The sequence below is a fragment of the Sinohyriopsis cumingii genome, chromosome 13 (genome assembly GCF_028554795.1).
Source record: "Sinohyriopsis cumingii isolate HCF-2022 chromosome 13, ASM2855479v2, whole genome shotgun sequence".
Classification (NCBI taxonomy): domain Eukaryota; kingdom Metazoa; phylum Mollusca; class Bivalvia; order Unionida; family Unionidae; genus Sinohyriopsis; species Sinohyriopsis cumingii.
The window spans coordinates 11,029,496-11,041,695 of record NC_142973.1 but is presented as its reverse complement, the minus strand read 5'-3'; the positions used below and the strand labels follow the sequence as shown (position 1 = coordinate 11,041,695).

The 12,200-nt window shown below is 33.7% G+C and overlaps 1 protein-coding gene across 1 annotated transcript in view; it reads left to right on the top strand.

The window, feature by feature from the left end:
- The window catches only part of LOC149784940 (uncharacterized), a 40,894-nt gene that overhangs the window by 20,891 nt on the left and 7,803 nt on the right, over positions 1–12,200 (top strand). Inside the window, exons 5-8 of the mRNA XM_089978576.1 lie at positions 4,267–4,408; positions 6,498–6,541; positions 7,615–7,694; positions 11,699–11,887. Coding sequence (XP_089834702.1) covers positions 4,267–4,408; positions 6,498–6,541; positions 7,615–7,694; positions 11,699–11,887 — 455 coding nt within the window. The remainder of the gene's footprint in view (positions 1–4,266; positions 4,409–6,497; positions 6,542–7,614; positions 7,695–11,698; positions 11,888–12,200) is intronic.

The window sequence follows — 12,200 nt, the reverse complement described above, 5'->3', positions numbered from 1 at the left end:
ATCTTTGGATCATTATTGAAAGATGGACATATTTATGAATCTTGGCCGCCCCCCCCCCCCCCAATGATTTCTTTTATGAGTTGTTGCCCATTTGAAACTTATAGCTGAAAGTAGTGTTAGGACTCTCTGGTCTTAAACTTTGTATCAGAAAAGAAGTGAAACTTACAATTTAAGTAAAATTCAGCAAATAATTTATTTCCCTATAATACAAAGTGAATTTCAAAAGACACATTATTATGAATTAAATTCCAGATAATTCTGAAAGCCCTATCACAAATCCAGAAGTATAGAATGTTCTGGATAAACTCCAACAGTCTTGAATGTTTTGATGTATCATAATATTTCCAGAATGTTTTTGAACAAGTCCTTTATAATCCCAAAGTAGTGTTTGAGTCCAAAAGGTCAATGAGCACTTTGTAATTCCAATGAATAATTTTAAGAAATAATTACTCTCTGATTATATCTGAACACAGCTAGAAATAATTCCACAGACTGGTCTGTTTATATACAAACTGTCACCCGACCTACGATGCAGGAGAATATTCTGGAACACTAATAATTTGTAATGGAGAATTCAGTAAAGGTGTTTTGCTCACAAAGTAGTGTGTGCCAATTTTGAATTGTGTAAATACTTTTGAATAAACCAGTCTATTGTCACAAATGAAAATTGCCATACCAAAAGCAAACTTGGTTGAAAATAAATGGAATGATTACATAGCCCCAATTGTTTGGTTTGGTTTGGTAAGGTGCTTTATGGCACAGCAACACAAGTAGGCTATTTAGTACCAAAGTAATTGGAGTAAAGTGCCTTAACCATGAACACCTCATTTGCTGAACCAACTTGGTCCAGTGGTAGGATTTGAACACACCCCCTTATAGTCGTTAATCTGGCATGCTAACCCTGAGTCACCATGGCTCAGTCCCAGTAGAGAAATAATAACAAGATAGTCATATGGACTGATGTGAAAGTGACTTATGAGTAATACCGGTATCAGATAATGTATTGAAAACTATGGAGGTATTGATGTTGTACAGACCTTGTTGTTTTTACAGATCCGATTATCTGATTATCATAGGTTTATGTTCAAGTCAGATTTAATACAGTGATATTTTGTTGAAGCTGTTTACTGGTATAGTCATCTTGAACAAATTTTGTCACTGGGACTTTAAATTAGATTACAAATAAAAGAGTGATTGCAGAAAAATCTACATGAATATATTTGTACAGGTGTTAAACTTGGTACATTTTTACAATCATTATCTTAATAAAGGAAAATGTCTTTAATAAAAATCATAGGTGAGCACGAATTCCTTATTAGAGACTTTTGTAAAAAATTTAAATTGTTCTGATAGTGATTTTTGGTACTGTTTACCCACCCTACCCCATCTCACCCACCCAATTTCTTCCTGTATGCTTTTTTACAAATACATAGTCCACTCACCAACAGCAAGTTTATTTTTCAGTTATGTCAGATACAAATTTTATCTTCATTCTAGAAGCAGAGATTTATTTCCAAATGCAAAAGTAGCATCTGATAACTGTAAATGTACTTTCATTTATGGTGTACCAGTTTTCTTGGGATTTGGTTCTTGTACAGATTGAAGTATCCAGTAAAGTTTTTTTTTAAAGTGATAATTGCTAATTCTGACAGAGATATATTAAATTTTTTAGGTATCAACAAAAATGCAATTTTGGCAAGTCATGAATGTTGATCCCCATTAATAACTCAATTACATTAAATCTATGACCCTGGTGTATAGATGTACCATACATACTTGCTTATAAAATGAGTCCAATTGCAAACTGCAGAGGCCCAGATCTGCCATTACATAATGCACCAGCAGATCTGAGTCTCTGCTTTTTGTTTGGAGTAATTATTAAAACAGACAACATAGACCCTAATCTGCAGTTGCAACTGGATCACTGTTGTTTTCAGTTTGACTCAACTTATAAGCAAGTATGTACTGTGAATAATGCCTGATACTAGTGGATGTACGATAACTGTGAATAATATTTCTTGAACAAGATATCTACCATGGTAAAAAAAATAGGAGCAGGATGTACATGCTGTGTCCAAAATTAAACTGCTTTGCTATTTATGTATCTTTAATTGTTCTCTTTGTTTAGAAACTTTGCTAAAACAGTGATTTCCTGTAGCTTATATGCATTTCAGGATCTCAGCATCCAATAGATGTACTTCATTTGATTTTCAAACCATAACAGTGTCTTCCATTGTTAATATTCATAGACTCATTGTGACACTCATGCAGGAAATTTGTTATTACCAGTAGTTAACATAAAGTTAGTAACATTTCCCCAGTTGATGAGTTTGCTACATACATGTATGTAGAGCACAGAATTTTATGAAAAGGTATTTTATTGACTGCCTCATTTTGCTTTATAGGGCAGGTTGCAAATTAGGTAGATGTGACACTATGCATAATGATCCCATACCTAAAGAGCCAGACAAACTTAGTAACATGGTGCATAAGTTTCAATATGTAGTGTTGACTGGTGAAATCATCCAAGTTTCAATATCAAGACTGGTGAAATCACCTTGAAGCCTAACAGAAAGTCACTCTGTTACACAACTGAAAGGGTGGTTACAGTGTCATCTCCCTACAAAAGTGGAAATCAAAAAAGAGTATTTATATTCTCTATTTCGGTAATTTAGACTACTGTCTTCTAATAAATACAAAAAGGTAACAATATTGGAGTGCCATGCACTTCTCATAGTATACCTGTCTGGAAGCTAAATGGCATACAAACTAGGAATCAAGTTGTAGAATTTGTATTACGATGGATGGGCATGGCAGCATCAATCATACTTTTTACTCGTATATCTTTGTAAATCATTTTAAAATATAATGCTTATCATTTGTCATAAGCAAAGGGAAAATATTTCTAGGATACTCTTTGAAGCAACGTCACCTTCTGCCTCATTGTTAAGCTTATGGCTAGAAATATAGAAAAAGTCCAGAGGAATTTGGGGAGGTAATCTCCTGCTTAGGTATTTCTCAGCATTCTGTGACATGTATTTTTTATAATACATAGATTCTGTTGACTGATGTACCTTTTCATGCCAGTTTTGAATCATGCAATCTTTTTAATGTTAGAGAAAATTAGTGCAGGAAACATTTTTAATTGAGCATATTTTTAGGGGGATAAAAATTCAAATAATCTTCAGAAATTCCACCACTATGGTTGTATTAATTTGATTATAACCATGTACCTTGAGATTTTTTCTTGATTTTTTTGTTCTAATACATGCAGTTAAGTTTTAGATTGCCATTAATAATCTAATTCATTTAGTTTTTGATTTTACCAGTCAGTCTTATAATTAAAAGAAATGTACAATGAAGTGGACAAACAGACAGGTAGATGCATATAAGTTTATAAGTAAAGAGTAGCCATAAGAATAAAATGAATGAGAGAATGAACAAATGAACAAACGAAAATAAATCAATGTAAGAAAAGATAGGCAAATAGAAATATGACTTCAACCAGGAACGCAAACATAAAGATGCAAATTATGATAATGAACGGAGCTTACTATTGAATTTTTTATTTACTGTTTTTATAAGACTGAACAATGAAATGAGTGTCTTCTGAGCTGATAAATTACTGATCTTTTCAAATAATTGGATTTAAATCCTATAAAACAAGTCTTTATTTTTGTATATGCTAAATCTGGTTAATATTTTATCTGTGTTATTTTGTACACATTTTTGTGAGCAGAGCAACATAGTTCAGGGTAAGTATCACATAGTTCAGGATAAGTATCACATTTACAATCAAATTTGGTTCCACTTGTGCAAAAGCAGCATTGTCGAGCATGACAGGTCTTGTTGGTAAATGACATCAAATTCTGTGTATAGCAACTATCTGAATTGATAAGCTGCCTCGTTGGTAATTCCATAATTGTTAATGTAACTTGTTAAAACATTTTAGGCAAAATTCTCATCATTAAAATATTAGGAAAGTGGCTTAGTATGGACATTCTGGTAACTTGTTCCATTTTGTTATTTAAATCTCTGTGGTTACACAAGTCTTGGGAGAATTTGACAAAGTGAGTGGGGGGTTTTTGGTACAAAGTTGTAGTTCGGACATGTGCAACCTACAGCCTGCAACCTAGTTACATCTACATCATACAGGATTTAAAACTCACTATCCAGCCCACACACAGGAAGTTGCATATTCCTCTTATAGTTCATGGCCTATCTCTCAGTAGTATTGTTGTGTAAACATTTTTCCTCCATTTTCAGCCTCAAGTGCTCAGTTGAACATGAGAGGGGTGTTTTTACACGTGCTTGGAGATGCTCTTGGCTCTGTTATTGTAATAGTGAGTGCCCTCATCATCTGGTTTGTTAAAGAAAAGTGGGCCTTTTATGTAGATCCTTCAATGAGGTAAGCTAACTATATCCTTTGTTAACCTGTCTAAATGCAAAACCACACCTCAGATTAAAAAATTAAGTTAGAAATGTATCGAGATGAAATGTACTCTATATATTTACCTTTAAATAGAGTCAAACTGCAAACAGGGAAGATCCTGATCTGTCTTAGGATAATGTGCCCACAGATCAGGGCCTGTGTTGTTTGTTTTACTAACTATTCCTAACAAGCTGCAAAGACACACAGATCTGGGTCTGTGCAGTTTGCAGTCAGGCTTAACTTATAAGCAAGTACATATGGTATGCCCAAATATGGAATAGTCTGCCTCAATTCTGATCCCAAAAATATTATGTCCACATGGTAGATACCCACCAATAAATAAGTGGGTATGAAAGTTTGGTTCAAGATGCAAAAGTAAACTGTGAAGTCAGACTGAGGACCATGACTCTCACATTGTAATGGAAAAAAATAATATGAAGATTGAACTTAATCCATACAAATTTGTAGTATTCACTATGTGATGGAATGGTTTAGAGGATAATTTCAAGATCAGGTCTTGTATTTACAAAACTGTTTGCACACAAACAACTAACTCATGCTCTTGACTAATAATTTTTAAACATAATAAATTTACTTAAAAGGGCTCTTCTGCATAAATTTTCCAAAAATTAATTTTGCTTTAATTTTCTGTTCGAGTCGAAATGTCTAAACATTTTGAAATTAAGCTCATGTTCAATCTAATAGGGCTGAAAATCAAATCTAAAGACATGCAAACTTCAATATATGTAGGGGTTTCCTCTTCTAAAAATAGAGTTTCACTATGAAAAAATGATCATGTGACAAACCAAAATAGTAATCAGTGGCGTAAAAAGAACAGGAGCTGATGTTTTTACATTAATTGATGTGATAATAAAAGACTATGTACTAGTGTTGCCAATGGGATGAAACAGTTTGAATACATAGTAATTTAAGTATAGCAGTCTTAATATGCAGTTTGAGAGCAGTGGATAAAGCAAGTAGTTTGTTGTGTAATGGGATTAAGAGGATCATCTCAAAGTGTTACTGATTAAAAGTTTAATTTGTAACATCTCTCCGTGTCACATAAAATAAAATATGTTATTGGTCTTGAACGCAAAATCTTGTCATCCAGTACAGTCACCGTCACAGCCATACTGAAAACTTGATTGTTGCTATACTTCCTGGATGTATGCTCACATCAATGTGGGGGTTTTCCTAAAAGACTTCTTAAGGCGTCTTGTTGGTTCTAAATAAAAATGGTGCTGATCCAACATTCAGTATGGCTTCCAAGATAACCCTCTTAAAACTCAACATATTTCTACTTCTCATGTACAGATGTATTGACACAAAGTTTTCACTTAAAATCTTCTTGTGATGTCCAGTCATTAAGAATTGAAAATGTTATTGATCTGATATCTAACATCTTGAAAATATTGTCATGACTTTTCCTCCTAAATGGAATGGATTGGTTGCATTTGGCTCAGATAGTTCAAGTGGTATTGCCCATGTAATGTTAGGGAGGTCCTGGGTTCAAACCCCTGTCCAGCCATGAATATGTCCTTTGTAACATTGGTGACTGCAATGGGATATTCAGTATAAACTTGACATATCCCTCATCAGAGTTGAGTAATATCCATAATAGGTAGAGTGACATGATTGTTAATAAAGGAGACATGAAAGTGCGTCTTCACAAAGCAGTCAGAAAATTTAACAGAAACAAGTGGTGGCTGCACCTGTCCAGAGTTAGGGAAATCATGGGTTAGAGCTCATATGTGAAAAGGCTTGGGGAGGTGAAATAATTTGGGAACATTGGAATCTGCCGTAAAAAAGTGGGGGGTAGGGGTTTATAAGGGTGAGCCAGTGCAGTTGTTCAAGTAATATTTTTACAGTTCTGATGACATCAAATAATCTTAACACAACTAGAGAGAAGTCAAAATTTGAAGGAAATTATTAATTTTCTTTCAGGGAAAGCTAAACATCTATTATTTATTCATCATGAAAACTTATATTGGCTGTCTTGTAATTGTTCAAAATATAATATACAAATAACTGTTCTTTTTATTTATTCACATTTTTTATTTTGCAGTATACTGTTGGTGATAATTATTTTGTCTACCACAATTCCGTTATGTAAGTAATCCTAAAAATGTCATTGTTTTAAATAGAACGAACAACTGATTATATAATTTAGAAATGGTATATTTTATATTTACATTCATTTTTCCAGTACCTTCTCAAGGTAAATTGCTTGGAAATATCTTGGCTTAAGAGATATGCCATTTGCTTGCATAGTTATAGAATGAGGATCAGTGTAATTTGTATTTGTAAAAAGCAAAACCTAGATAAATATAAAAAAAGTTCAAGTGCTGTGAATTGTTTTTCATGGTACCAACATTTTCATGGATTTTGTGGTTGAAAAAAATTCCCTTCCCCAGTCGAAAGTTTTAAGTTTTCCTCAAAACCATGAAAAATGATCCCCTAAAAAACAAAAAAGTTCACAGATACTCAAGCTATTAACTGTTGGTAGCCAAAAATTCAAGGTTCCAAAACTTCAGAATATTTGATAACGAGACAATATTGTATTATAGCTTAAAAATGCTAGATCTATTTCATCTATCCAAAGATAATGGGATGATGTCTACTCTCTGTTACTTTTAATATTTTGTGTTTCTAAAAATAAGGCACATTCTATATTTAATTTTCTCTGTGGCTTTTGACCTTGAAAGGACAGTAAATATATGTTATGGGACATAACTCTAATTCTAATCCAGAGAAGAAAGGATTAGTCAGAATTGTTACCTCTCATGATATATGTGACAGCTTTTCTTGACTCTGCAGACAATACAGTATCATTTAAATAGAAAATGCTTAATAGACGTAATTGCTTTAATATTGTACGAGATTTTTTAATCAGTTATGAAATGAAGATGAGATTGTTTTGTTGGATTTAATGGCAGTGCTAATGCATTGACTGATCATGCCATGGATAATGAGAGGTAAAGACACAATGAGACAGCCAACCTGGGAAGGCCTGGGTAGGTTTCAAACCCACAACTCATAGATTATATGTTTGATGCACCTGTCACCATCTATAATTATATTAAAAATTATCAAACATCTGTTTGCTTTATTTTCATGTATTTGTTTACAAATGCACTTAATTTCTATTTGCTCATTTTGTTATGCTCTGATGGATTTCACAGTTAAAGAATCGGGATTGATTCTCCTACAGACTGTACCCACTCATATAAAGGTAGAAGATCTAAAAACTAAAGTGCAACAGGTAAGAGATCACAGTTTATTATTATATGTACAGTTGGATATTTACAACTTTAATTTCATTCAGTTGAATCGTATGTTTGAGAGAACTGTACTAAAATTCTCAAAAACAGGCAGCCACTACAGTTTTGTTATGGTTTCTGTCATCTTTTTCCTTCTGAACTATAAGCAAAATATTATATCTCCACATAACTCTAATTTGTGATTCTTCTCTAAAAGGAGATTTTTAACTTGCAGAGCCAAAAGATCAAGTGAGTTTATGCTATAGCCCTATGTCCATCATATATTTTCCATCATCCTTCCTTGCTAGTTATACTCCCATCTGCTTGCTGGAGGGACATCTTGATGGATCTGTTCTTCTGTTTGTTGTAGTACCGTATATACTCGTGTATAAGCCAAATAATTTAGGAAAAAATAAAGGCCTGGAAGAAGGGGGGCTCGGCTTATCTGCTGGCCAGTGTGTAAACTTGACTGCTTTTAGGTCTTTTTGTTGACTACTGAAATGGCTGTAAATCTTGCGGACACAAAACAGTACTTTTTTCCATGTTCTAAGAGATAGGCATGTAAAAAAAAGTAACTTTCGGTGACCCGACAATTATTAAATTATTATTATAAAGTACTATGGTTGATTTTGTTATTATTTTGCATGTGCATATTTTCTGATTTTTATAACACAAAGTTAAATAAAGGTAAATAAAGACTTCATAATTCGCGGGCCGGTTGAGTTTACCAGGGGTACCATGTTGAACTATATTGTACAGTACTTAGTGCAAAGAATGCATAGCGTCCGTCACTTATTTCCAAACATAGATGCAGATTTTGCTTTATTCATTGTTTTAACCAAATTGCATTCTTCCAGATAAAATTTCAGCTAGACCTTGATAGCTTTCATTTTCGTTGAATCACGTGCTCACGAGTTCCTCATTTTCAATGATATAAGTGATCCTACAAATTGAGGTAATATTTTTAAAAAGGTATGCATGTTTATTTGTACAAGGCACATAACCATCATAATTTACATGTTCACAAAAATTGGTAATAATAAAGACTAAAATTCTCATAGAGATCAACTAAGATCAACATCAATAAATTTTTGTTTTGTGTTTTAGCTGAACAAACATAACTTTCCACACAATGGAAAGCTTAATGTTTCGACGTCTCCTATGTTGATAGTCGGCTATAAATAGAATGCCTGTTACCTATTCAACTCCATACACATAGGCCTACCTGTTAACTGTTAAGCAGTGTAGTGTATGTTAACATTTAACAGCAATTTTAACCATTTTACATTTTTGATACACATCTATTATGTGTGGAAAAATTTAAGATTAAAGTCCGATCGTTATAGCTGTGTAATTGTTTTTCATATAAGAATTTTTTATGTGCTTTAAAATCTTGAGAGAACTCATTCACTGTCAAGTCGGTGAAGCGGCATGACCAACCGTAGCAGCCATTTATCTTACTCGAAATTTACAAGTTTTTTATCCGTGTATACATCACTAAGTCATTTGAATTTGATAATTTATAAAAACTAATTGCTGCCTACATCAATATCAGAGCCTTTACCTAATTTATTGAAGCTTTCATAGTTATGATTCTAATCGTGATAACTTTGTAAGTACTGAATGAAATCCGCAACCTCCATTTTGGAGAGTGGAGAATACAACCCAGTTACTTTAAATAGCAGATTTCGACCAGAGCATAAACAGTGATTACGTCATCTGACGTAATCGTCATTCGCAGAAATGAATGTCATATCAAATAAGGGGTTTTCGCCAAAGGTGGCGCTACAAAAACCCCAATTAAAATGGCTGATGTTTACAGCAGGCGTCAAAAGGCACTTCCATGTGAATGGAGTAGAGGCATCAGAAGGCGCTTCTTTTCAAATGGAGTAGAGGTGTTAAGAGGCGCTTGCATGAGGTAAAGGGTTAGTCATTAAAACCCTGAAACTGGCTTGTGATAAGAGGAACTTTTGACTGGTAACTATACCAGTTTAACATTGGTATATGGTATAAAAATGCCAGGTATTCACTCATGTAAGTTTCTTTCATGGGAATGGAGTTATAGCATATGGAGTTACAGCATTCGTAGTGATCATTCTTGGGATTGCAATTAATTGTGGACGATTTTATTGTTGTAGTTTATTTTTTTGTTCTGGTTTATTTTTTATTTTTGTATTATTGTAGAGGTAAAAAAATTTTTTTAGGTGAATAATGTTTAAACTTAACATTCCATTTAGTGAAGAAGCGAATTCTTTATATTAAAATAATAAGTCACAACAATAATTCACAGGTGATACAACAGAACATGTAGGGCTTTTCTTGTTTAAAAGAAATGAAAATCGAAAATGTAATGTAATAATCAGGAGTTCTCTGCAAAAATCTGAAGATATTATGAAATCGGGAGGTAGGCGTGGAGTGATCCCAAAAAACGAGTTTTTTTTCTCCTCCCGAGATGAAGGTTGACAGGTATGGTGTAAGGTCACTTACATCAAAAGGCAAACTACAACTCAGCTTTTACGATATTAGCATAATTTTCGAAGCATTATTTCCGAAACTTTATTATTGTATTTGGGAGATATCATAAAAATTGAGCACAATGGTGCCCATGATTTGATTCCAAGGTATGTATTTAATTCAGTGCATAATCAAATCTACAATGTACATGTGGCGCCATTATATAAATATGTTCAGTAGCCTAATTGCGAGCATTGAATTGAACCATATTGTTTGTTCATTGTGTGTCATACTGGGATTACATTTTAATTAGTTTAGGTATTTACAATTTGAAAGCAAAGTAAAAACTTAATTACCAGTGCACTGATATAAAATGTCAAATGCAATAATACTTACACAAACAATAATCGAGTCAGAAGGGAAAGGTAGTGTTACAGGAACTCACGATCGCTAAATTCTTGTCATCATTTGATCAAATTATACACAAATCTAAATTAGGCAGAAACAATAAAACAGAAAATTAAATTATTTTTCAAACAAGTTTATGCCATTTATTTTTAATAATCCTGCACGCCAATCTCGAGATAAGTATACATGTAATATTTTTAAATACAGGTTTGCCTAAATAAATGTATTTAGAACTTACCTCATGCATCTTGAGATGCCTTGGAGTTGCAAGTTGGCTTATACACAGGTCATGCACTTTTTAGTGTTTATACCTGGTCAGTTTTGGGGTCGGCTTATACACGAATGGGCTTATACGAGTATATACGGTAAATTTGATAGCAATTTTGTGCATAACCACTTACTGTCGACATATCAGGTTTGCAAGATATTTGTATCCATTTGTAGGTGACCTGATTAGATTTTCAGGCAGTTAGCATGATTAAGCAAAAAGTTCACGAAGAAGCCATATGAAATTTGGTTGACATTTTGTATTTGCATATGGAGGACTTAAGATTTTCAGGCTGTTACAGTGATTTATCAATATTTGTAACAATTTTAGATTTTTGGCTTTTTCTTTTTGGCAAACTGTGAGACATCCTTCTTGTTATGAATCGAAATATAGGTTCTTCCATATAAAAATAAATGCTTGACCATTGTCAGCCAAACTTGGCAGAGAGCACTCGGGTGAGAAGAACATTAGATTTATACAATGGTGTCAATCTGCCATCAGGTGTAGAAGACATTCTCGAGAAAGTTGTCTACTGACCAAGATTTCTTGACCAACTGCATGTGACCATTAGATGTCAGCTAGGAGTGGCCTTGGGACAAAACTTTGTTTGCTGTAAATAATAGTTTATGAATTTTCTTTAAATCGTCAGGTTGTTAGAGCTGGCAGCCAGGAATTTTTCTCAGGCTTGCTTTGCTTCTAACTCTGGCTGCTTTTATTGGAGTTCTCGATTCCAGTAATGTTTTTACCCCCTAAAACCCCTTCTTTCACAAAATTCCATCCTACTTCTAAAATTAAAAACAGTCCCAACTCATCACAGTAATTTACTTAATAATAAATTTCTTTTGAATACAGCTGTTTTTAATTTTTCTTTTCCAGGTAAAGGGAGTTTTGGCAGTGCATGAACTCCATGTGTGGCAACTGGCAGGGAATAGAATTATTGCCTCGGCACATGTCCAATGTCACAATATAACGGACTATATGAGCATGGCATCAAATATTAAGGCTCTCTTCCATAATGAAGGCATACATTCCTCAACAATACAACCCGAATTTGTAGATCCATTGGTTAGTATATATGTGCATTTTTGTGTCTGTGTGCCTGATGACAGCTGTACTACATGAATGATAATGAGAGCTGACACTGATGTTCAAAGAATTTTTGTTCTTTGTAGAGAGAGAGATTAGTTGGTGAGAGACAGAGAGAGAGGGAGAGAGATTAGTTGGTGAGAGACAGAGAGAGAGAGGGAGAGAGAGATTAGTTGGTGAGAGACAGAGAGAGAGAGAAGGAGAGAGATTAGTTGGTGAGAGACAGAGAGAGAGAAGGAGAGAGATTAGTTGGTGAGAGACAGAGAGAGAGAGAGATTAGTTGGTGAGAGAC